The sequence below is a fragment of the Sander lucioperca genome, chromosome 20 (genome assembly GCF_008315115.2).
Source record: "Sander lucioperca isolate FBNREF2018 chromosome 20, SLUC_FBN_1.2, whole genome shotgun sequence".
Classification (NCBI taxonomy): Eukaryota; Metazoa; Chordata; class Actinopteri; order Perciformes; family Percidae; genus Sander; species Sander lucioperca.
The window spans coordinates 12,503,862-12,531,646 of NC_050192.1; the positions used below are offsets into that span (position 1 = coordinate 12,503,862).

At 41.0% G+C, this 27,785-nt stretch overlaps 1 protein-coding gene across 7 annotated transcripts in view; it reads right to left on the reverse strand.

Annotated features, from left to right (window-relative positions):
• The window catches only part of grm8a (glutamate receptor, metabotropic 8a), a 419,149-nt gene that overhangs the window by 315,509 nt on the left and 75,855 nt on the right, over window positions 1–27,785 (reverse strand). For all 7 annotated transcript variants that reach the window (XM_031284748.2, XM_035995865.1, XM_035995866.1 and 4 more), the window contains one exon: window positions 1,565–1,781. In XM_031284748.2, the coding sequence (XP_031140608.1) occupies window positions 1,565–1,781 (217 nt within the window). The remainder of the gene's footprint in view (window positions 1–1,564; window positions 1,782–27,785) is intronic.

Genomic DNA, 27,785 nt, shown 5'->3' on the forward strand with positions numbered 1-27,785 from the left:
TCTTCTATTCTCTCTAGTCTCTCCCCATCCATTTCTCTGCAGCTTGATTCACAACTACAGTATAGTTAACACACGCACACTGCGAACTCTCCCTCTTTGGTCACTTTTCCCTCTCCCCTCCTCAGCCCTATTCTTCACCCTCCTTTATTCTGCTCCCCATCATCCCTTTATCTCCTTGGTTCTGTTCACATCTGCAGAGCCGCAGAGTAAACAACTGACTGACTGCTGTCACAGCATGTAGCCCTCCCACACACACACACACACACACACACACAGAGACAGGGATGGACGGATAGACAGCAGGCCCAACATAGGCAGAGCTGTCATCTCTACATCAGCGAAACACAATGCCCAAAAAGCAATGGAGGGAAAGAGAGGAGTAAAGGTTCAACAGAGAGCAATAAAAAAAGAAAGCTCTCAACTGATAGTCTCTCAAATGGATTATGTATGCGTCTTTAGACCCGTCAGTCTGTAAATATCTGTCAACATCCAACGCGATGTGTTTTCAATAAACATTTGAGACATAAACAGGGAAACCGACAGCATTTTGATCTGTCAACATCACTTGGAGGATTTCATAAAGTGATTTGAGGCAGCGTTCACCCAAACGTGATGCTCTCACGACCACAGGGACCGTGCTTTTAAGTCTTACATCAAAACAGGAAACTGATCCATCCCTCTGTGTTTTTCTCCCTTTCTGTATTTCTGTCACTCTCATTTACTCAAGTGTAATTTCACTGCCACTACCTAATGAAAGATTGAAAGGACCATAAGGTTAGGGTTCTCAAAGCTTTATTAAGACACCAAATGTTGCTTTACCCTTTGTCACTCACCTGTAGATCTCCAAGATATACTTACTAGCACAGTATCTAATAATTTGTCTTTTAATTAGCTGTTTAGAGCAGGTGCTGCTAATACATAGGCATAACATGCATGGCAGCAAACATTTTTGACATCGACTTGATGCTTATACAGGAGCCTGCACTATTGTTTAAACTACATACATAGAGAGCCAAAAAGGAAGTTAAGAAGACAGCGGCACTTATCCCTTAAATGCTTGCTGTGATAACTCTCTGTCTCCGCTCACTCACCACAGCTTGTAATCTACAGCCTGCAATTTACCCAAAGAGTGAATTTTCCCTGGAGTTTCCCTAGAGATTTAAACAACAGGTTTCCGCTCCGTTCTTGCTACAGTTCTCTTGAAATCACAGGCTAAAGCCACTGATCATGTATCACACCCCCAAAGTGCACTATGAACGGCTGTTAGGACTAGTAAAACTGTTAGGATGCAGACTTGCGTGCTAACATTTCGCCCCAAAGCCTGAGATATGGAAGATTTGAAGATGACTTTATATTGAATGTTCAAACTTCTGCATCTACATTGCTCTTGGAAGAGGTAAAAGTGCAACCTTATAAAGATGGTATTGCTCATTTCACTGAGAACCTGCCAGGAGCCCCACCACGGACCCCTGAGAGTCTCTGGACCATACGTTGAGAATTACTGGTCTACACTTTAGTGGCAAACCACCCAACATGCACATATCACATCAGTCTGAGCTCCTACCGGTTTCTCTGGAGATCTGGACAAAGGCCTCCACGCCGCTCTCTCCGTAGTTGCCCTCTGAGGCTAGCGTGGACACGTAGTTCCACTCCATCGCCGTGACAATGTCCATCATGGCTTGGGCCTGGTAGGAGTCTGGCGGTACCACGCGGGAGAAGAAGTCGTAGCGAGTGTTGTCGCTCAGTTCGGGGGCCGTGGAGGCGTAGCTGACCTGGGGGATCTGGACAAGAACAGGATGAGAGAAGAGAAGACATTAAGGGGGACCGTTCTAAAATGTAGCTTGTTGATTAAATGTTTGGCATGATTGTGAAATGGTGTCACTTTTTCGTTAATAGTTTTGTAGTCTGCAGAGGTAGGATGGTGCGTTTCCTAAATTAATCAATTTAATTTCATATTTATCACAATAAATTCCTTCGCCACGAGCAGAAACAAATAAATAAAGGTAAGATAAAAGAGGTAAGTGAGACAGTGATATTTCCCATCTATTTCACACCTTCATGCATAGTTTTACTGGGACGCAGGAGAGAGATATAAACACTTCCCACTCCCTGCGGGATCGCTGTGATTAATAATTATCTGGGATGTTAGGAGAAGTTGTCAGCACGAGTGTTAAAATTCAACTGCAGCACTGTATTGTTGGCTCAGAGATGTGAAAGAAGCAAACAAACAATTTGAGAGTGAACAAGTATGAAGGAGAGAAGCAAAAGTGCGAAATAATTGGGAATTAGAATGTGAAATGAGACGGAGAGGTTACAAAAAGGGAAGCTGGTGATGCAAAGCGTTGTCATTTTGCAACGGGAGATTAAGTGGAGAGAAGACGCTTTGACAGAGGAAGACAGCAGGGACCACACAGGAGGACAGACAGACAAAAAGCACAACAGGCTGATGGAAGGACGGAGAGACAGATGTTGACAGAAAGACGACAGACAGACTCACACACACACACACACACACACACACATACACATGTATTGCTAGTGAAGGTAGCGTAACAGGCAGAAGGTGTTAGATGGCTGACAGGCAGATTGATTTTTCCCTTGACAGAGGGGGACAGCAAGGGAAGACCCTGTACTTGCCAACACACACATACACAGATGTTGGACAGACATCTCATTGGTATTCATACTGCCAATCTACACCAAAACAAAGGGTTAGCTGGCTGTCTTACCCCCAACCACACACAAAAATATAAATGTCTCCAATTGCTGAACACCGCAAAACTCGCTGATACTGCATGAAGAGATTTAAGATGAACAGCGTGGGTGTGTGTGACTGGAATGTTTCTAAAGCCCATCACTCACTGTCTTTATTCCCTCTGAGTGTCATCTGAAGTCCCTGCCACCCCGCATCTACACTTGTCTTTGCCATTTTAAAAGGTCAGGGATCTATGCTGAGGTTTTGCAGGGCCTTCTTTGGTTGCACTGCAGCAAGCAGGTGTAAAATAGCCCAGAATCTCCAGATTTGGCTTTCTTGCTTCAGGAACATGTTTACAAAAACAACGTATTAGACTTTCTTTGGCTGCAGCAATTAACAAAAAATAATTCTTAGCCTGAGCAGTATTCATTCACCTCTTTGAAGAGAGTATTGCAATTAATTACACTAAGTGCAGAGTTTCATTTTTTTTTTAAGTTGGATGTCTAATTTTGTAACAAAGCTATTTTGTTCTTTCATTTTTCTGCTGTTTAATAATCTTCCACTTCTCTCAGGGAACTTGATGGGAGTTCAGGTTTGGGACACTTGAGTACTGTAATTGGTTCTCTCTGCCAGGGGAATACAAATGGAGACTTTGATAAACTTCAGGACACGCATGTATAATTCATAGAAGATAGAGATAAACAAATAAAAAGAGAAAAAAATCAAATCTGGTGTGTATGTGTTCTTTATGGATAAAGTGTATTTGTGTGTGTGCCTCCTCTGTTTCACTTGTCCTTTTACGCTCTATGTGCATCTAAATAGGTGCATATACATTTCAAAGAGAAATGAATGCATAGCTGCGGGAATAGGAAACAGATATTTGTCTGTTTACAACAGCAATGAGAAAGTAACCCTGTAAACTGGGCAAGCCTTGTACTTTGATCTTTTGTTACTTCACTCTACAGCTGGGAAACTTGGAGAATGAGACATATGTAGACACAAACACACACTTGGGTACACCGCACAGTCATCCTCATTACTGAGGAAGAGGAAGAGAAGCAGAGAGAAACAAAAACAGATTCAGTGACATCCAATATCTCCTGCAGGCACAGACCCAACACTGCCTTCCGCAACCACACCTGTGCTTTCTAAAAATGAATATTTTCTACAGATACATTACTACAGTGACACAACCATAAACCCCCCAGACAAACATCTAGAACATCTGATAGCATGTGACATGTAAGTGTTGTAAATCATGTATGTGCTGTGAGTTGTGAGTGACTTTATCCTTTTTAAAAGAAGGTAGGTTTGAAGCTGTAGTTAAAGGCTGGAAGTTAGCGGCTGGGGGGAGGGGGGGTCAGTGCACTAATCATCCTTAATCAATAATCAATTACTGCTAGGGCCATTGCTCTAGGGATGGCAATGCCAGACTGTCAGTTAACCTATCATTTTGGTTCACCGTGGATTTCCACAGGATGCAGAACGTCTGCGGACCGGCTCCGCTGCGGAACGGCTGCGTGCTCCGCCGTCCGTCAATACCCACCAGGTCCGGATTTGTTGCTTAACGGCTGCGGCCAGCCAACCACGAGATCTCGCGAGTTCACGTATGTTCGCGCGATATAACAGGATGTAGTTTCTATAAACAGAACCACAAAACCAACAACCATTTGTTTCCATCCAGAGGAGTAGAGGGGAAACAACTCTGTGCTGTGTTTTCAAGGTGTAGTGCAGGAAAATATGACCCGCCGTGAGCACGGTGTATTTTATTTTGAAAAGTAACCGGATGTTTTATTTTGTTTCTGTGCTCGACTTCCTGTCCCGCAGTATATCTGAATATCTGAATTGTGCTGAATTGCTGCGGAGCTCTCCGTCATCCGTCAAAAATAGAAGCTCTGCGTATCTGCTCCGGAGGGCTGACGGAGCTGGGACGGAGTAGGGACGCAGACGTTCTGCAGTCAGTGGAAATACACACATTGACTTTAATGGAAACCTAATGACTCCGTCGACGTTCCGGAGACGTTCCGCATCCAGTGGAAATTGCCGGTTAGACTGAAATATCCAAACTATTAGACTGCCATGAAATTTGGGACAGATATTCAAATCCCCCACACGAAGGAATTACAATTTGGTGATCCCTTAACTTTTCATGTAGCGCCACCATCAGGTCAGAATTTCAATTTGCCCAATACTTTTGTTTTCTGAATGTATGTGTCAATCCGTTTAGTCTGGTCACAAGATCAAACGCTGCAGATATTTATAGTCCCAAAACGCAGAAATCCTAACATTTTTGGTGGTGGAAAGTGGTCAGTCGTGAGTAATTTTGCACAATAAACAAATGCTGGAGACCTCTGTTGTACATAGACATATATACAAGATGTCATGAAACTAAACTCTACATGGACTTACAGCACAGTACTTCAGTGTCGTTCAATAATCGAAACATATTAAATATTTGATCCTATGTTCCAAAGGCTCTCCGGATTTCCAAAATTGTACTGTGCATGAAAAGATAAAGGCTTACAGCACCGCAGTGTTCACTGTCTTGTGCTATTCTCTAAGGCTAAGGCCTCTGAACCAGCACTTAGTTCCTGCATCTCTCCACTAAACCTCATTAGAAGCCTATACTCTTCTCTAGAACAAGCTAACGTAGAGATTTGACCACAATGAAAACATGGAATAGACTTCCCTTGCAATAACAGATTATTTCTTAATTTAACTGTATTGCCCTCCAAGCAAAGGCTATTGAAACGGAACTAATATGTTTTCCCTCTATGACAACAATCAATGCACACCAGTAGGGTGATGATATCAAATTTTTCTGAGAAAAAGAAAGCACACTTTTTATTGAAAATGTTCTTTAATAGGGCCCTATACAGTAACAGCCACTCATGTTTCTCCCCAGTATCTTCTGAGTGATCCCTGTGGGAGTGGAGCCAATATAAACCAATATCCTAGAACACCTGCCACCTATAGACAGGTCTGCCCTGACTATTCCTTAATGGCTTTGGCGATAGAGGGGAACAGTTTCATCTCTCACTATAGATCAGGCCAAATCCCACTGGGGAGCTGAGCAGGGAACTAAGAGCCGGATTTGGACTTTAACAGACCTAATGATCAAGGACAGCGGCTTTTTGTGTGTCTTTCCTTCCGAGGAACAAAATTGAGGAAATTCACTCTTGGGACTTGCATTCATTCTCACAGAGGAACCAAGCGGAATGATTTCAAAACCATGGAAACAATATAAAAACAAATGATGCTGAAGAGTATTGTAAATGTATCTAGCGAAACTGCTCCAAAGTGAGTAATGTTATATAATCAGCAAACTGTGCTCTGCTTTCAAGCTGAAGAAACCTATGAGGAGCTAAAAGTGACTTTTTCAAATGCCACCTGGAATGTGTCCAGTCTTAAAAATATACTGTAGTATTCCTCTTGTCATGTGGAGAAGACGACTAAACTGGCCCTGGAACCATAGCCTGACCAACATTAAGATTAGTCTTGTCTGATTATGTGTTAACAACAACTTGTGTGAAAAACAAAGTTATGCTTCTGTATACTATTGATACATACATAATAGTGTGTGTGTGTGTGTGTGTGTGTGTGTGTCAGTAATGGAGCTGTCGGGGCCAGAGTCTGAGCATTAGGTTGATAGATGGCCTCGGAAGCTAATTAACCCCACTGCGTTACACACAAACACAGCCTCCCTGTTGCACGCATGCACGCACACACACACACACAAACGCACATGATTGGGATTCAAATAATAAAACACAAACATTTTTAGCTGTACACACACACACACACACACACACACACACACACACACACTCTAGTACAGTGCCCGTTGGGCCAATTGCTTGGCCTGTGGTATTGCTGCTTGTAGAATTCTTCAAAACCAAATTGTACCCCAAAATTATTTACAGAAGGACCCCCAAACCACTTAATACTCCACTGTCTAGCCTACTACCGACTTACAGCGTAGGCTTCTTCTATACCTGACAGAGAACGTTGCAGATAAGAATTAGTAATCAGACATTAGCCTCATGGAGACATGGCAATGTGCTACCCACCTGGCCCGTTATGAGAGCTAATCAGCACCTTAATCAACCACCAGAACCGGACTGTTTGTTTGTTTGTTTGTTTGTTTGTGTGTGTGTGTTTGTGTGTGTGTGTGTGTGTGTGTGTGTGTGTGTGTGGAGAGAGAAAAAGAAAGAAAGAAAGACAAAGAGAGAGAGAGAGAGAGAGAGAGCGCATTTTGGCCACAGGTTTGACTCCCTTTGCTGCATGTCATTCCCCCTGTCTCTCCCCTTTCATGTCTTCAGCTGTCCTATATTAATAAAGGCCTAAAATGCCCCAAAATAAAAAAAAATTAAAAATTTTAAAAATAAGTTAGCATTAGACATAATTAACCGGACCCAGGGTGAGCCTGATGAAAAGTCTTTGCCTGGTCAGCTCTGTTAGTTTGGTATATCCAGCAATCATCTAACATTGGATGTAACGTTGGAAGCAGGAAAAAGTGTACTGGAGTCAAAGGCGGTGTAGGGACAAATTGTAAAATATTAATTTATAGTAGTTTGGACCACAATATCTTTTTCCAGATTGAGGTGGAACCGTTTTTTGACTGATATATCAGACGAAGGAGACAGAGAGAAGGAAGGCACACGTACTGTAAATTGATCTGGCTGTGCGGAGCACTGGTTTTGAGTCAGCCTCGAGAGTTGTTTACTTGCTCAAAATTCGACTCAGGCCTCTAACAGCCAGCCGTGGTCTGTGTCTAATGAGGAGAGGACTGGCACAGTGGGACCTCACCAAGTTAATTTACCAAGATGAAGATAGTTGGGGCTGAGAGTTAGGTGTCTGTCTAACCCTGTCGTCTCTGTCTGGGTCCATCCGTCTCTCTTTTCCTCCTCAGTCTGGCCCTTTGCCTGTGTCCATCCTTCACGTTTCACATTTACTCCACTTTTGCTCCTTTTCTGAGCGGTTTGCTACCACAGAAACTAATTACAACTAATTAACTATAGAAATACATCTCATCCAGTCTGTTTAGTGTATTTAGTCACATTGTCATTCTTAAACCTCAGAATCTTCATTGAAGCTATTTGATTTAAAAAAAAAAAAAAAAAAAAAAAAAAAAAAGATTGAAACCCAAGATCTAAAACCGAACAGCCAACCTGTTTTGTGTTTGAATAATCTCATGGAATGAAAACTTTCTAGATTTATTGTGCACTGTTTAATACATATGTCCCCAAAAAGTCATATTTGGTGTCTTTGGAAACTTCAGGATCTCTACTTAGAATTTAAAATCAAGTTCTGTGGATTTGACCGATGTTTGGCAGCACAGCATCAGTTTGTAACGACTGACACATCAGCAGGTCAATGAGATTTAAGCATGTTTGAGAATGTTTAAATTACTTGAAATCAAAAAATATATATTACCAGCCTAGTGCAGAAAAGCAAAAAAGGCACATTATCAAAGTCAGAGAGATAGGAAAGCCCAGAGAGACAAAGACAAAGAAACAAATATCACCTCATTCTATCGCACTTCATTGTTACTCTACACGGATCAAAGAGCTACTTTAATTGCAGCTAAACATTGATATTCCCTTCATGGTCTCAGTTCTACCCTGTGCATGCTCTCCATATCACAGGATATTCAGAATATAATGGCAGCCTGTAATCGGTTTGTCGACAAGCAAACAGACAACCAAGATGAAAGAAAGACAGCAAGAGAAAATTAGGTAAAAGGAGGATACTTCACAAGAGCACAGCAATAGAAAAAAAAGAGCTGAGAGAGAAGAGAAACAACAGAAAATATGCAGCATTTTAGGTAAGCAAAGAGCAGGAGGCAGGGAGGGAGAAGAGATGACACAGAAACATGTATTGGGAGTAAAGAGAATAAAGCGAGTGAAAGATTAGAGAGATACTGCATGTGAGAGGGGGTGTTTAGCAGAGGCATAAAGAGGAGGGGGGGAGGAAAAAGGAAATTTAAAGAAAGACAACTGAGATCATTGATGGAAAACAACAAATGGAGACAGGAGACGAAGCAATGCAGATTTCTTGAAAAAGGCACAAGAGAGATCTGAGTTGAAGAGGAAGCAAGAGAAGTGAACTGAGAAGTGTTTAAAAAGCCGAGAGGTTAAGAAAAGAGAGAGAGATGACACTGATAGAAGATGAAAAACAAAGGAAATAGGAGACTATTATGCAGAATGCAAATGAACAGAAGTGACAAAGATGAGATTGATAAAGGCGAGAGGAAAGAGAAAAAGAGGAAGAGAATTACCAAGGAGAAACTAAGATAAAATGACAGAACAAGACAAGCAGACACAGGTTATGTTTTAAAATGCATACTGAGGCTATACTTAACCCCTTCATGTCCACATTTTTCATTCCGGACTTAAATAAATCACCAAAATCAGACTTTTTGCAGCACGCGATCTTGGTGGTGTCATCGAACAAATAGATGAATCTACATCCAGATGTGTGTGCTACACCACACGTACATTCTGGGATAGGAGGGGAAAAAAGCACTGGTTGTTTGCATTTCTTTAAGCCAATCACAATCGTCTGGGGCGGCCCTAATGTATACCATGTTCACATCTTAGTTTAGTGTGTTAGCATGCTATCATTTGATAATAAGCACTTAAAACAAAGTACAGCTGAGGCTGATGGAAATGCCATTAGTTTTGCATATATTTGAAAGAATTGTACAAACATACCATTTAGACCCGATAATGGCACCAAAGTAAAAGTCACTAAAGTTATTAGAATTCATCCTCTTGCCACCATGAATGTCTGTACTAAATACAATCCATCCAGTAGAGACATTTCATTGAAAAACTAAATGTGAAAAGTCAGTCAATCATTAAAGTCAGAAGGCTTCATCCTCTGGGGACCATGAAATGATTAGTCGCAAACCATTCAATAGTTCTTGTGATTTTTATATATATATATATATATATATATATATATATATATTAGGGCTGTCAAAATAACGCGTTCATTTCGATTAATTAATCTGAGAAAAAATAATGCGTTAAAAAAAATAACGCAGATTAACGCAGATTAATCCATTCCATATTGACGTTTGACCCGGAGCCGTTCTAGCCACCAATGGACTGTAAAATGAAGGAGGGAGACGAGAATGTGCTGCCTGGATCATTAATTGGAACATTTACTTGTAAAAATCTTCTTCCTGCCAACCCTGGCTACCGAAATCTGGTGCCACTGATATGTCTGCGCTTCTCTCTGATGCTCTGAAGACAATACAGGCAACACAAACACCGCTGCATGTGACGCTAGTTAACACTATACTCAACAGCAGCTAACGTTAGCCTACCGCTAGCTAGTTAACACTATACTCGACAGCAGCTAATGTTAGCCTACCGCTAGCTAGTAGCTGGATTAAACACTGTTACAATGCTGACAGCTAACGCTAAATGGTGTAAAGTTTGACTGTGTTTTACTGTAGAGGATTCAACACCGGTATGTAACAATCTGCAGCTACCGTCAGAAAAACAACAGACGGTGCGTTCAATAAAACTGGTAAACTATAGCTTCGTGGTGCATTTGAAGTTATTGTAAATGTCCTTGGTGGTTGTTTTTGTCGTTCAACACCAATTTACTAGTGAAATAAGTTATTGTTATACATTATTATTAAATCATTTAATTTTGACCATATGGCCTTAGCAATAAACAAGCCGTTCTTTAATGTCACCAACTGTTGTTTAGTACCCTTTTTTTTTTTTCCTTTCTTTACTTTCTTAAAAAGTATCGGTTCAGGCACCGTTAATTATGTATGCGATTAATTTCGATTAATTAATCACAGAGTCTGTAATTAATTAGATTAATTTTTTTAATCGATTGACAGCCCTAATATTATATATATATATATATATATATATATATATATATATATATATATATATATATATATATATATATATGTTTTGGAGTATATTCAAGACACAGGGGCAGTCCGAGGCCTTAACAGAGCACAGAGAAATATCACAGGCATACATCGATGCCTCAGGAAATATACAAAAAGGAAACAGACTCATTTACAAATACATACATTTATAAACACATTTATATCATTGCTCTTTTGATACCAATGATGCAAATATAAAGTCTAAACAAGACACAAAACTTTGTAAGATAATTGCCTTATTCAATGTTGGATTAAATTAAATTACAGGAAATTACAGATTGGAAACCGATAATTAGTGTGGCCTTTATGTGGTATCTGTATTCTGCAGGCATGAGGATGGCTTAATTGAGTTAAGGATAGCATGACTTGCAACAAACAAGCCAAGACAAGATGAAGGCCTGGATTACAAGTCACTAGATTGAAGATATTGATTGCATATAGATCTGCCTCTGGACTATTTAACCCTTTTAACGTGTCCATCTGAACTTAGTTTGCGGTCAACAAACCCTCACGATTCTGGCCCCTGTTTTAGAAAAGATTTTGTTACTTTTACAATGAAATAAATCATGATTAAGCTATAGAAATGTAATGGATAACTGAGCTCCTGAAACTCGTGGAGAGTGTCAAAGGTATGTAGTTAATGCCCATATAACACACAGATTACATCACTGAGTCAGACATTCTGTTTACAGTGTTACGAAGTGGGAACGTGAATATGAAAAATTTAGAATGGAACCTAAAATTGAACCCTTACCCCGACAGGTATTACATGCTCAGGGTGACAATGAATTAACCACGGTGACACAGAAAGCTCTGCCGGAGAGGCAGAAGCTGTAATACCAACCCACCGCCTCAGTCAATTTAAATTTCAAGAGGAACCTGATTAAAGGCTGCACTTGGGGTGAAAAAGATTTACAATTTTAACGATGAATCTGCACCTGCAGCTGGGAGAAGGTCAGAGGGTTGGCTGGAGGACAGGGTATGACAGGTGACTGAGGTGTGAGGGTGGTGGTTGTGGTGCCAGTATCAGTACTGTTACACACACACACACACGTAAATGCACAATGCCAATTTTGGTGAAATGATGTCTGGGCTCTTCGAGGCATGAGCGGATACGCGACACACACACACACACACACACAGGCAATATCAGAAAGGTGAGGATGACTAGGGGGCTGGAGGTCAGGGACCTGAGGCTACAGCCTTTAATATATCTCTGTCAACACATTATGACTTTCTAACACACACACACACACACACACACACACACACACACACACCTCTACTGCCCTGTATCGCACATGGAACCAATGCAAACTTAGACACACACATAACAAACTTAAACAAATCTTTACCTGCTTTTGAATGTTCTGAATACAAATCTAGTCTTTGTAAATGATAGTGTGGTCTAGACCTACTCTATCTGTAAAGTGTCTTGAGATAACTCTTGTTATGATTTACTAATACTATAAAATTGAATTAGTAATGATACAAAAAATCCTGAAGGACAAAAGTCTACTTACGCACACTACCAGGAGCCTATGAAAAATGACTTTAATCTCCCTCTTTTCATTTCTATTTTACTTGATTTATTCTGGGAAGATTTACTGAGAGGAAGCCTCTCTTTTGCAGGACACACACACACATTCACACAGTTACACACATTCACACCTGGAAGCTGGAAAAAGTGCCAAGAACAATTTTTAATGACGTTTAAAAAACAGTAAAAACTGACAATTAAAGGCAGAAATACAAAAATAAAGTTGTATAAGTGAGATGCCATATGACATGCAGTAGGTTTAGTCCAACAAATTGACATAAATAGAGGAACAAAAACCTCAAGCATGTGAATTAACAATGACAGTTGAGAAGAAAGCCTCCTCGTTTTTCCTCATCTGGTATCTATTATTACTTCAGGCTATGAAATCACTTTGGGGTAGTCACTTCTTTAGTACTTGACCATTTTTTAATTAAATCAAATTATATTTTTTAGGCAATCTCTGTGGTGGACTAGAGGGAAACAGCCATTATGATTAAAGATTTTTGACATGGTAACTCCCCTCTCCTCACGCACCCAAAAATCTACTGCATGACTGATTTCAACCAGAGATTGATTGGGCAAAAAAAATAATTATTACTTTTATAGCCTTAGATTCGGTCCTGATGCTATCGCTCACTCCTTTAGTATCTCTTCAGCTCTTACATATCTCTCCAATAAACAAAGCCAAAAGCACTAGTAATGGCTCCCTCACTGTGCTCGCTTCTGTCACTTTTATTTCCATATCTAAATGCCTCAGTCCACTCTCTCACACATTTTTCCCTCTGACTGTGAGTTATTTGAATAATATACATCTTCGGAGTTGCATCACCTAAGCAACCTAAATCTTGCGTGCAGTGACACACACATTGGAGGAAGATACCAGACTACTTGATCCAAGCCAGCCACCTGCAGATTCTCCACTCGGTTTTGTCTCTCCCTGCCGTTACACAAAAGTGCTATCCAACAGTGCTTCATTGTGAGGGGTGTGTGTGTGTGTCTGTGTCTCTGTGTGTCTGTGTGTGTGTGTGTGTGTGTGTGTGTGTGTGTGTGTGTGTGTGTGTGTGTGTGTGTGGAAGGCTTTGAAGCTCCCTGTTGGCAGCCTGCTGCATCCTCACACACCCACTCTATGTGTGCAAATATACAAATCCAGGTACATTATTTTATTATACAAAGCAGACTTTTGCGTAGGCGCCTGCAGCCAAAGCTACAGTACAGTACTCATATCCACACGGACACATTTCTACAGGACACCTGCCATCCTTCATGCTCAGTGTTCCAGTATGAATTCCTGCACCACACTGTGCGACTGTAGCTGCAAATGTCATGAATTCGAAAAACACACACGCAGAGCTAAACTTGCACACATTTCAGTGTTGTGAGATTCCCGAACACAGGCAGAGGACAGACACACACACACAGTGAGAAAAATACAGCATTCACACTTGCCAGTGCCTAAGAATTATGAGCCAGAGCAAGTCTGAGTTTACAGCAGGTATTCCCCCAGCATCAACCTCATTAGGCATATATTCCCATTGTTACACTTGTAAATGAGCCTCATGCATCATGCTATAAGTCAGCAGACCTGCACACAAAGCATTTAAATCTGTTGAATGAAAAACAACTTAGTAGCAAATTAGAGGCTAGAAATTAATTGAGCGTGCATGTTCTGGTTATGAAATAAGTTTCGCTGAATGCAAGGACATATTTTTGAGACAACACAGGGATGACAAATTTCCCCAGGGGCAGACAAAATCAATGCATGCTCACACATGGTTCAAGCATGCACTGCAAAGAGTGTGTGTTTTCTTGATTTAATTCTCTAGGAGCTTGTAACCTACAAGCTACTGAGGCATCATTGGCTCTGCAGGCAACCACTTCAAATCGTCATGTTTTGCATGTTAGATTATTTATTAGAATCAGAAGGAGTGTGTATGTGAGTGTGTGTCATGGAAATCCCTCAACACCTGTGCTGATCTCATAACTGAACTATCAGGTCTTTCAACATGAGTGAGCCTTAAGTGATAGTACATCACTTAAGGCACACATCCAAATTGTTACCGGATTTAATATATCATAATATCGACAGTTACATCATGACAGAAATAAAGTAGCCTAAATAAAGATGTGGTTAACCAACCACATGCGGTTTAAACGGGTATGGATGACGACCATGTCCCAAGTATTTCCTCTTTGTTTTGCTGCTTATAGCGCTGCCTCTACAGTAACTCTTTCTATTGGATCAACAGGGGAAGAAGGTTGTTGAAATTGATTCCCTTGTCTTGCGTTTCCTATTTCTCCATTGGTTGCGTTTTATCATGTTTAATTGTGCAAATCAATTTTGCACACTTAAACAATCAAAGTACAAAATCATATTTATAGAATAGCAGTAAAAGGCATCCAACTGGGAAATGGGGTGTGAGGAATGAATATTTTAGATCAAAGAGTAATTTCATTCTAGTTTCTCATTCTGAGGATTCTAGTGAAACGGCAAGAACAAAGTGAAATCTTAAGGTGTACATACAAATCTCTACAAATAGTCAGGAGACATCTCACCAGGAGACCGTCTGCTCAAGACACTAGTACATACAGGGCCACGAACGGATCAGCCCCAGCTTACATCCAGGACAAGGTCAAACCCTATACCCCAACCTGCCCACTCCGCTCTGCATCAGCCAACCTGCTTGCTGCCCCCTCACAGCGAGGGACAACTAATCACTCAACAAAATCCCGACTGTTTGCTGTCCTGGCTCCTAAATGGTGGAATGAGCTCCCTATTGACACCAGGACGGCCGGAAGCCTACGCATCTTCCGACGAAGGCTAAAAACACATCTCTTCTGACTGCACCTTGGATAAAATAAAATTAAAAAAATTAAAAAAGTTAAAAAAAAAAAATTAAAGAATCTTATTGTAATATGTATGGTTCAAAGAAGTCTTCTGTCTGAGATTCTTGACCATTTGCCTCTTTTGTGGATTCCAGTTTTAATGAAGATGTGTTCGGAGATTCGGGGCAGAACACTCTTCGTCTGTGCCGCACGTGATAGACAATCTGATTCATTACACTGCCTACTCTGTGATTTCTTAAGAGAACAAGAGAGTTCTTCTACGTTGAATTTCAACGACAGGGGGATCAGGTGTAAATATAAGATGGAAATGGTTGTTATATGCCTTTTGATGCTATCATATTTTGTGCATGATTCCATACTTTGATTGTTCTTCAGTGATTTTGTGAATAGTGTTGTGAGTCTGAGAAACAGAAAATATCTGCACCTGGATGTGAAAGATGTGAGAGTCTTTTGCGCACCAATATACACATAAATGGAAAGAAATCATTAAAAACTGGAGATAATGCACATGCTTGTATTGGACTGAAATATTTTATACATCACCATGAATATGGTCTCCCAAATTACCATAGAGTTGAATCAATAACTGACACATTTGTTGACACATTTGAAATGTAACATTAATTCTCAGATTCTGATTTTGGCTTAAGTGCAGGTTGGACCCATCCAACAGCTTAGGGGGATTTTGTGCTAATGCGGTGTTTATTTTATATACAACCCAATGATTGAGTGATGGATGTGGGCTTGTCAAAGATCAGTATGGGAGTTTGGGGATGTGACCTGCTAAACTTCTGTTTTAATGTGTTAAGTAAAAGATAATTAACTGCCCAATTTACCTGCTCACAATACTATGTTTCATCATCGTTAGAGAGGAGTCTTGTAATGTTTGTGTGTGGTGTGTACCTGCAGACGAGAGTGACTGTTGGATGTGAAAGGTCTGAGTAGAGGAAGAAAAACATAGGTGAAAGGGCACATGCCGGGAGGATTTCTAAACTGTGTATTAGAGGGCAGGATGTAATTGTTGTCTGTTTCCGAAGCTACTGACATGGTGACTGATTCAGGGGTCAAAGTCTTTGTCCAGCACTTGTATTGTAGAGTTAGAGGGGGTTAATGTTGTAAAAAGTGGGACGCAAGTCTGCAAGATCCGCTTAAGAAGTTATCGTGGGGAAAATTTTAATTGACTGTTCCCTCCCCCGAGCAGCAATTGTCCAATCATAACCGGCAATTTCCACTGGATGCGGAACATCTGCGGACGGGCTCCGCTGCGGAATGGCTGCGTGCTCCGCCGTCCGTCAATACCCACTATGTCCGGATTTGTTGCGGCACGGCTGCGGCCATGACTGACAGCCGTAGTCATGAGGACCCACAATATCTCGCGAATTCACGTAGAATAGAACCACAAAACCAACAACAGTTTGTTTCCATCCAGAGGAGTAGAGGGGAAACAACTCTGTGTTGTGTTTTCAAGGTGTAGTGCAGGGAAATATGATCCGCCATGAGCACGGTGTATTTTACTTTGAAAATTAACCGGATTTTTATTTTGTTTCTGTGCTCGACTTCCTGTGCCGCACTATCTGCCGTGTGCTGAATTGCTGCGGAGCTCTCCGTCGTCCGGCAAAAATAGAAGCTCTGCGTATCTGCTCCGGAGGGCTGCGGACCGCCGGAGCTGGGATGGAATAGGGACGCAGACGTACCGCAGTCAGTGGAAATACACACACTGACTTTAATGGAAACCTAATGACTCCGTCGACGTTCCGGAGACGTTCCGCAGACGTTCTGCATCCAGTGGAAATTGCCAGTAACTCAGGATCATCACCTGGATCATCCACCCTAGCCAAGATCCTGATTAATCAGAGTTTAGAGTAATGTCCTGCTCTTCATTTGGTTTGGGAAAGTTTACACAATAGCATGTAGACCTAAGTAGCCTTTGTGTTTATATTTAGGACCCTGTAGCTGCTACAGTCATCATTTTAGCTGACAAAATCCAGATTGGTTGGCTAGTAATGATAAGCCTGCTTTTGCTTACGTCTGACTGGAGTTAAAGACCCATTGTTTCAAAAATGACTGCAAGTCTCGAATGGTAATGTGATTCTCACTTTTCTTATATCATGCATGCCAGTAGCTGCTTTTTGCTCCTGTGTTCTAAAAATGTCTCTGTAGCAGTGTTAAAACCTCTGAATGTTTACAGTACTGCTGATTAAAGTGATTCTAATTTTGAGAATCAAATAGCGTGTTGCCACAGTGGTCCCTGTGCCTTCACGGAGTAGGGAAAAGCACAAATGTATTCTGACATTTCAACAATTGTTTCAGGGTTAAAACAACAGTGCAGCAGATGGTGAGACATTACACTCATCTATTTCTTGTGCTTCCAAGCATCACTAAATGGCCATTAAGGCAGGCCCACCAACAAGTTAACATCGTCAAATAGAAAGGGACTAGTCTAGTGCAAACAGTAGCTGTGCTGTTGATATAGGAGGTGACTGATTTCAAATGACAGAAAAGTGACACAGTAAATTGAAAGTAATTTCAGGAAAACTTCAACCAAGTTTGCTAAAAACAAAAACAGTCATTGCCACTAAAGATCAAGATCAGGGAAAAAGTGATCCTGAGTCACATTTCTTCGCTATGAAGTGGTTTAATTCAATCAAAAATAATGCTTTTATAAAAGAGGAAGCCGTTATACTTATGTACGCAAGCAAACTTTATTCCATATTAAGTTGCATAACGGTCAATTGCTCAAGAGCGGTATGAGCTTAAACCGAGAAGGAAAATTGCACTGAAATGTACAGTAAGGGGATTGTGCTCTGAAAAACAGCTGCAGCATTACAATTACAATAAATCACCTGCTTGTGCCTTTAAAGAAAAGGCTAAGGGAAAAGGATACCATTTTTCCACAAAGTTTGGGCCAGTCTTTCTATTCTGCCCGCCGGGGAAAGCGCAAGCAGGAGTGGTGGAGGACCAGCTCATTATCTGTACCATATGGTCTCGAGGGAAGCGGTATCATTTTATTTTTAGGGAAGAACACACTCAAGCTCGCACATGCACAAACCCGCTGAGAGGAAGCAATACCATTTCTGCATACCCCGTGCCTTCCAATCCACCTCCCCCTTCACACATACTGACTCACAAGTCTTCACATGTGTGCACACACACATTTGCCCATCAAATTTACACACACACACATACACATAAAGTACAACAATGAGACATGATATTTACAACAAATTCAGACTACAACTGACAAAGATCATTGCTTCACCCGAGTGATGTTTTGAGCTGTGTTGTCACTTTAACAAACTCAGCGTGTGACTCATCGGTTGCTGCATTAGCATGCAGGTAATGCACTGGGCTCTGACTTAGTGCATTCACTAGTTTTGTGTGGGGAGATGTATATATTTTAGTATGTGCCTGCATGCATGTGTATCTGACAACATGATTAACTTGCGTGGGCCTATTGCAATATCAAGCCTACATGTAAACCCTGTTTTCACCTGGTAGTAAGATCCGATCTGAGTGATCGGATCACAAGTGGACAGCTCTAAGTGCAGCTGAAAACTCTCTCAGGAAGCATTGAGGACTCATTGAGATCCGATCGCATAAACCACATTTGGAGGTGGTTTGAGCCGCATGTGTCCATATTCTCATAGCAGTGACAACGGGACTTTGTCCTGTGTCACATTAAAGACCGCCTAGTCTTTAACAGTGATATGTGATGAAACATAAAATAAAGCAGTTAGGGTATAATATAAACTAAACTTCAAACCACAGAGATTCCGTTAGAAGCTACAAACGTACTGAGAGCTGAACACAGAAACTTTTAAACACATATGTCTCTCCTGCACAGGTCCTGCCGCCCATCTGTAGATCTTATGTCGGCACCCTTTTATATAGGCTACAGTCTATGGTCGGCAAACAGAGACTGTGGGCAGCGCTTTTTCATTTTTCACTTGATTTATGTGAAAGTAACAACTGACATTATAAACACACACAACCGGCCTATATGCAAACGGAAACGATGGACGTGTTTATTTGCATATAGAGCGGGGAAGTAAGATCCTATCATAAGTGGTCAATGAGGACGCATTTGGAGACACATTCTACAGACAGGTGAAAACACGCGCACCTAGAGCTTCCACTTGTGATCCGATCAGTCAGGACAGATGTTCAAAACCAGGTCACAACAGCCTCGTAGATACTGGCATATGAATGAAGCTAGCAGTCTGCCATTATGCTGTTAATGTGTATAACTGTGTAACAGGCAGCAGGGTGCACACAGACTTAATGCACTAATGCAGTGTGGGCTAATAGAAAGAGCTACTGCTGAAATCACACACTCTCAACAGCCTATTAATATAATGGGATGGGAGGGAGGAGGAATGGGGGACGGAAGGAAGGAGGGGAAGAATAAAAGGGGAGATGGAGGGAGGAGAAAGTGGGATGGAGGGATGATATTAATTTAATGTGTGGGTGGGAGTAGACTGGGACAAGAATGTGAGGAAGGGAGAAAGAGGGATAAAGACAATGAGGAATGGTGGAGTGAGGCAGTGAAAGATGTTTAGTGCAGAGAAATGGAGGGAGGGGGAATGAGAAAGGAAGAAAGGGATGGGTAGACAGACTGAGAATTTTAATCATGATGAATGGTTTGATAAAACGAAGGAGAAAAGTTTTGAGGGACAGATGTGTTCTTGGTCGACCGATTGGGAAAGAAAAAAAAAAATCAAACTTTGTTCGGCAAGCATACAGTTCCTTAAGCAAATTCATCTTTGAATCCAAAGAAAAATGATACATAGAATTTGAAATATAGTGAAAAATGAAGAATTAAAGCTGAAGGCTGGCTCATTAGTTACAGATCTACAGGCTCGGTATACGCAGGAAGCAATTCTTAAAACCCTTGGCTTCAGTAACATTCAAACCACGCAAGTGTCACAACTTAAATCACATTGTATAACAATTTTATCGGATGTGATGTTGACTTCAGCTCTCCCTATGAAAAAGTTGGATTAAAATGCAATGCAACAATAGATGTGAAGGCAGAGATGTTTGGGAAGTGGGACCAACTCTTTCTTAGTCTTTCCATGAGCCTTACTGCTCAGCATAAGCTCCTATTCACTCCACACAAGCTTTTTCATCAGAAAAGTACTTTCAGCCAACCATCAATTGGCTTTTTGGATTCAGCTGAGCATTTTCCTTTTGTCCATGTTCTCTGCTTTATGTTTTCCATCAGTCTTTCTGTGGGGCTTTTAAATTCTCTATATAACTTTTTGTAACCTGTTGAAAGAGTAGGCTAAACTTCAAGTTTTCCGCTCACACCTTCTACTCTCTTAAATCCACTTGTACCTTCTTCTGCTTGCACCTTTGCTTCTTTTCTCATCTTGTCCTCTCGCTTCCTCAATCCACTATACTTTTATTCATTACTTCTATTCTTAATCTTTTATCTGTCCATAACAGGAGACACACAATTGTATTTTTAAGTCTTCTCTGCTTTCCTTTAACTTAGCCTTTACATAGCAAATATGAGTTGCTATATTAACGTTCTGAATATCGAGTAGCCTACAGCCCCTTTAAGGTCAGCTTGTTAGTGCTGCCACCAACAAGTGTTTAATTAATAATCACTGACATTTCCATGTACATTTAATGACAATGAATGCAGTATCAAACAATAGTGATTCAATCTAAACCCAGTTCACCTAAGCTTTTATATTTTGTGTCCCACACTCTTCTTGCTGGGACATTTTGACACAAAAGGGGTGCATTTTATGTTTCCAGCAGCAGCAAGTACTTTTGTTGGAATGAACAGAGCAGAACATGGTTGGTTATAGCTAAGCCTGATATAATTTCTGTCTGAAAAGAAAAAAATAGCATCATCCACAAAAACAATTTATTTGCGAGAAAACTTTAAAGAAAACAAAAGTTGTCCGCGTTCTGGCAACGGTACCTTTGCCATCTTTGGTTAAGTGTAAGTGCATAAAAAAACTAAAGCAATAGGGGCTTGGCACCAACTATGGTAAATTGCCAATTAAAAAGAAAACTGGAATTACCGCCTTGTGGTTGTATGCCTCAGCCAACCAGTCAAGTTGCAGTTTACGTCCAATGTCTGTCCAGACTTGGATAAAACATGTAATGAAGAGGAATTAAAGAAACCATTTTTTTGTGAAACGTGGATGCCCTACACACATCTTCAACTCGGCAGCACAAAAGATCTATACAATCACCACAGTTTGAAGGTGGGCATCCAAGATTAGTATCTTACCAAATAGGAAATATGGACAGAATCTTCACTTCTGTTCCTGAATTATGGCATTGAATAATGGCCAGAAAAGCGTTTTTTGCAGAACATTATGATGTGACACACAGTGACATTCACCTTTGAACACCAAAATCTAAATCAGTTCATTCGACAATGAGTCCAAGTGGACGTTTGTGCCAAATTGGAAGAAATTCCCTCCAGTGGTTCCTGAGATATCATGTTTGCAAGAATGGGATGGACAGACGGATGGACAGAAAGAGAGATGTACTAATGTTCAGATGGCCGGATGACAACTCAAAAACATAATGCCTCCGGCCACGGCTGTCGCGGGCGTGAAGGAATAATAAAAAGCCCTTTAACCCGATACCGACATTAAGTGACACATGCTTTTTTCACTCCTATCTGTCTCTCAGTAATCAAAGGTGTCCACGTCCTCCACCGCGGTGCCTGTATCATTCCTCGACCTCATCTCATGTTTTCCTTTTCATCTCTACTCCCTCCCTTCCCTGCCGTCTCTCCCCACCTCGATTCCTTTCTTCACTTATTTACACCTCTGTTCCAACACCCCCGCAGGTGTCCTGTCCTGTGTCTCCTCAAAGCTCCAAACCCCGTTGCCTGTACACATCTCCTGAACTATCTATTCAGAGAGGAAGGCAATGACTTTGATCGCTTAACATCAAAAGCAGGCAAGCAAATGTGGAGTCCTTCTACAGAAAGCAGCTTTGGTTGCAACCACCTTAGCATTTTTTAGTCAGTTGTTGCAATTAGAGGTTTATGTTATCATTTTTTGGTTCACAGAAATCAGACAAAAATTAGCTTGTCGTCCATTTTGAGAAAATAGATGAGTATCTAAATGCATAAATGTGTGCCACCTAGAGTAATCTCTCTCTCTCTCTCTCTCTCTCTATGTAATTTTCACCAATTCTCACCCTCTCTTCACATCTCCTTTAACAATATCCCATGCTCTTTCACACATTTTTGTTGCTCTGCTCCACTGTGCCTCTCTGAACCACATTGCGTTTGTAAGTGAGTAAGTTGAAACCAAGAGGAAAGTGGGATATGCCGTGCTTTGTTCAGCTCCTTTTTTTCAGCTCTCTCTGTCGTGCCTTGGCTGTTCCAATCCCTTCCCCTCAAACAATGCTCATGCCCCATCACTTGTCACATAACTTGATGAGCTGTCACATAACTTGATGAGCTGTATACCTTGCAATGACATGTAACCTAACACTGAAGTAATAGCGTGAAGAAGCAGATGGTGAATGCCAACATGCATTAGTAAGGTAACAATGCTCATGTTTAGCATTGATGCGTCAGCTGCTCTTTTATTTCACCTCACGACTGGCTGTGTAAAAGCAACAATAAGGATCCTGAACATTCCTGAAGATCCTTTTTTAAGTAGCAGAGGAGATGTGGGCCTGCACAGACATTGATAAGGTATTACAACTCCTATTTATTACTTTGTTTTGTCAAAATAGTGCTCTTAAATGCTTAAAGTTGCTTTAATTCCCACTATTAAGATTATACTGCTTGTCTGAGGTTTATTTATGCAAAACAAAGCACAGCTATTTCAAGGCAAGTTAATACTATTCTGGTATCAGACATGTCATTTACCCTGTCCAATTTTGAACATTTTGTTTAGCTCATGTTTGGTTTTGTGATTAAAGCTGCTCTAAACGATAATTTTCCATAATAATAATGTGTAATATGGACGACTGAAAAACACGCCATAAGAGGAGAGTAAATATTGGACAAAAGCACAGCTCTAAATGAATATAATAAATATATGTGTGTGTGTAAAAAGGCAACTGTTTGCTACATGTTCACCATATTGACTTTACATTTATGTCAGTGTTCTGTTCATAGCTTGCTTCCGGTGCCCAAAGGACGCCAAAAAGTCAGTTATTTCAGGTTTAGCTAAATATGTATGAATAAGCATCTGTAATATATGAATAAGCTTCCATATTCATCCGTTATTCTGGGTAACTGTGTAACAGCATATGAAAGTTCAGTGTATTGAGTATTGGGTACCCGTGTGCATACCCTGCCGGTGTGGTTATCCTTCTCAGCCCCAACCTCCCTGTGTGTTTGTCTCAAGAAATTTCTACATTGTTTCAAATCTCGCTCTTAATGATGACAGTAATGAAAGGTGATGGAGCCGCTGTCACACACTTGCACATACCTGCCTTAAGTAGGCAGAAAACTATGGTTAGACACACTTCCCCAACTCCAGCACACACAGAAAGACACACAACAAAGCATGTTGTTTGGATTATATTAAGACATATAGAGCTGCAGGGAGGGATATTGGGTGGATTTACAATAGATTTTTGCAACTCATAACTCATGGTGAACTCATAATTGGGATTTCAGTCCACAGACATAATACAGAGTCAACTTTTGCCATCACAATCGTCTCAGACTTACCTGGGTCATCACGAAGCAGGTTTTAAGTTGGAGTGCGGGACTTTTTTTTTTTTTTTTTAACAATGTTAAAACCCACAGCGTCCTAACCTACAACAAAATGTATCTCTCAACCTCTGCCATACTACATCATAAAAAACTATAAGCAAATTATGACAGTATATATATTTCAGTCTCTCCATGGACATGCATTGTGCCATATTCTTGATCCAAGCACCAATTGTAGGTGCAGAGTGCGGGACTTTATATATAAATGAACGAATGAATATTAAATGAATATTTACATCTGCAGCCATCAAGAGCCAATGTAAAAAAAAATAAAAAAACACACTTGTCTCCTGAAGCATCCTATAACCCTCCACTGCTTTGTCATTCCTCGTCTTCTCCCTCATCTTGCCCCGGGACTGATGAGTTGATTTCTTTTCTGTTATTTCCGGCCGCCTGTTTCAGTCCATCTGTCAGTCTCTTTCTGAGAGGGACAGTAATGTGATTTCTACCATTGGACATCGCACTTATTTCAATGACTGTGGGTTTAGTCTATCTGTCAATCTGTCTCTTTTTGTAAGGAGGGCAGTAACACAATATTATCCGCAGGACATAAAAGCCTTCCTACCTGCCTGCCTGACCTTCTTTCTGTCCAATTGTGCACCCATTGAAACTGAGGGTTTTCAATGTGACAGTTGTGGTTTGAAGGATAATCAAAATGCTATTTGTCATTTTGACAAAACAAAACATAATTGCTGCCCTGCAACACAGTTACTCACATTAATTGAATCATCATCAGCAGCACAATCAGCAGCTGCTTCACTGAGTGCACGAGCCACAAAATAACACCCGTAGGAAATTTAAACCAGCCAGCTTGACGTTGATTAGAAGGTGTTACTGAGCAGCCAAGGATAGGCTGGAGAAACCTTAGGTAGTCAATCATGTAAGTGGAGCAGCACACATCTGGCTGTATTATACAAGTGGTATTAAACTTCGTCAAGGGCCACCACAGAACAAATTTAGCGCCGTTTCTGCTCTTTCTTGGTTTCTCTTCCCATATTACACTATTTGGCAACTGATGATTTTGTCTCTCAAACTACAATGCAGCGTCACCTTTGCTGAATATGTAACTCTTTGGTCCCCGTCACTGGAACTACAGCTTGAGCGCCCCGCCGCTTCGGTCCCCCTACAGGTTGTCTCATTGGAACTACAGCCGCGCAAGCTGTAGTTCCAATGAGACAACCTGTAGGGGGGCCGAAGAGGGAAAAGTTACATAGTATGCCTTCAATATAAGTCCATATGCTTGCTTTGTTTCTTTGTAGGAAACTTTTACAGACAAGAAATGCAATTGTGCCAATAGCAATAATTTGTTTTGGTTAGAGAGAATTGTGCAGTTCTACAGGGGATAGAAATTAGTCACTTTACAGAGAAATTCCAGCACAATTTACCTGTAACATGATGCTGCACCCTGCTCAGAGCCAGAATACATTCAACTACAGACAAAAGTATTAGGAGTATTCTGGAAACATCATGGAAATTTGCATAAGCCACAATGGACAGTTGTATGTCTCGATGTCTGTCAATCTGCCAGCCAACCTTCAGGCATGTCTTTCTCTCTGCTTATCTTGTCCCTGTGCATACCTGTCTGTCTGTCTGTCTGTCTGTCAGCCTGGAAGAGACACAGCTATCACACATTATCCTGCGACACAGCATTTTTCCTCTGGACTGTTATTGAAAAACACCCAAGTGGTTGAAAAAGGGATGCATGACTGTGACCCTCCCACAATGACACAGGCTCAACAAAAAAAAAAGACAGAAAGTGACGATATGCAGAATGACACCCCTTTTCACTTCACATCAATTCTTTCTGTTCTCTCTCCTTCTGGTACTTATGTCCTATACTTTCCTTTCTCTAATGTAGTTTATCTTGAGTTCTAACCTACTCTTCTCGGTCTACCTCTATGCTGTTGTACTCCACTTTATTGTACTACATTCGCGTTGACGATATCTTATACTGGACATGTTAAAAAAAAAAAAAAAACTTAATAAACCCCATTAGAATTAGGTTGTTGTGGCAGTATGTAATGGGATACACCAACAAAAATCAGAATACAAGTTGATATATTAAACACTGCACTAATTGCACATCTATTCTTTTGTTTTCTCTTATGGGATGTATGAAAAGATCAGAGGAAAGGCAGAATCTGTGTGTGTGTGTGTGTGTGTGTGTGTGTGTGTGTGTGTGTGTGTGTGTGTGTGTGTGTGTTCGCGCGTGCGTGCGTGTACACAGCAGGATGCCAAAAGGGAGCTTCAAAGCCCTCACACACACAAGTTATGTATGTGTGCAAAATGTACAAATCCAGGTACAAAAATTATACAAAGTACAAAGCAGACTGCAGCCACACCTCCAGTACAGTACTTATATCCACACGCAACCGTTTCTATGTGCATCATTCACACATAAACACTTAGTTGAAGAGGCTGATGGCAGGGTTGCATAGAGGTTAACAACGTTTTGGCGTTGTCCACTATTATACAGTATGCACTTTGATTGGCAGCACACATCTCCTCCTCTCTACCTTTCATCTTCCTGTCTGCTGCTTCACTTCACTTTTTTTTTTATCTCTGTCACACACAAATACTTACACACCGTGTTCTTCCTCTTACACACTTGCTCATGATTTAAGTCTCTACTTCTTTCCTCCTTAGAGCTCTTTTTTCAGTCTAGTTATAGATTTCTTAAGTCTCTTCAGATTCTTTGATCAGTTTGTCTGTTTCATCTTTCCTGGTGCCACTCTCTCTCTGCGACTCTGCCTCTATGTCTCTCTGCCTCTGTGTCTCTCGCCCTCTCTCTCCGTTTCTATCATTTTTTATAAAGAAGCTCTCCATTTACTGGCATTGCCAACGTCTCCACTGATCCCTCATTTCTTTCCTTCAGAGCAAACATACAAAATTGAGAGCTTAAGTGCATACATTTTAATCACAAACCGATAATCTACTGTATTTGTATATGAGGCAGGAGTTTGCGTAGAAATGAGACGGTATGATAGAAAAGACGGTTATATGAGAAGAGATCTTTGAAGATAGAAGTGAAGTGGATAGATGAAGGAGAGAAGGGGGAGGGGACAGAAAAAAAAGGATAACGGTTGATTGGGGGAGTTGTGAAGAGAGGAAGTGAGAAAGGGAGGCTGAAAGAGGTAGAGATGTATAATTCATTCCCTCACCATTTCATTAAATATATATATGGGCATTAGAGAGGGAGAGATCATCCCGACTTAAACACAATGAATCTACTGAGATCTCTCTCTCTGATCTGCCAAGAGCAAACACACACAACAAACGGACACACCCAAACGCTGTCGCACAAAAAGACATCGACAAACTCTCTTGCGCGCACGCACACACACACAGATGCACGCACGCACGCACGCACACATTTCCTTGGCAGGGGAATCGACTATTACAGTGTCTCTCGGTCATTACGCCTTATTCCCCCAGTGATGGATGTAACACTTTGTGGTGCTGCAAAATGTGTTTTGGAAATGTGTTTGGAATTGCTTTGTGGCACCACTGAATGCTTTTGGAATGAGATCATAACAGGCAGAGAGCCACTGTAATACCATTGTGGAGCAAGTGGCAGGGCGCCGCTTCAATGTAAGTGACTGATTGGTGTGTGTGTCTGTGTTGTGTGCTGTTAAAGGTGCTTTTCTTATATTTCACAGCTGCATCTGTGTGTAATATAGCGGACTGATGATTAAGCGTGTGTGTTTATGTGCGTGTCACAGAGACAGTGCATGCACATACCCATTTATGGGACTCTTTGGAAATTAAGTACGTGTTTATCGGCGTTGACAACTGCAATTCTGCACTAAGTGGGAGTGTAATATGGTTAGTCATCTGCATTATGCTGTCAGCTGGAAAACCTTGCATCTCAGACGAATCAGATTGTCTCAGTTTATGCAGTTAAAGGTGCAGTAGGTAAGACTTATGAAACAAACTGTCATATTTGCTGAAACTGCCCCTATGTTAGAGTAAAACTACATGAAGCAGGTAATTTAAAAAAAAAAATCTGGCTCCTTGTTCAGATGCACCAATCAGGGCCAGGGGGGGGGTGTCTAACTGTGTG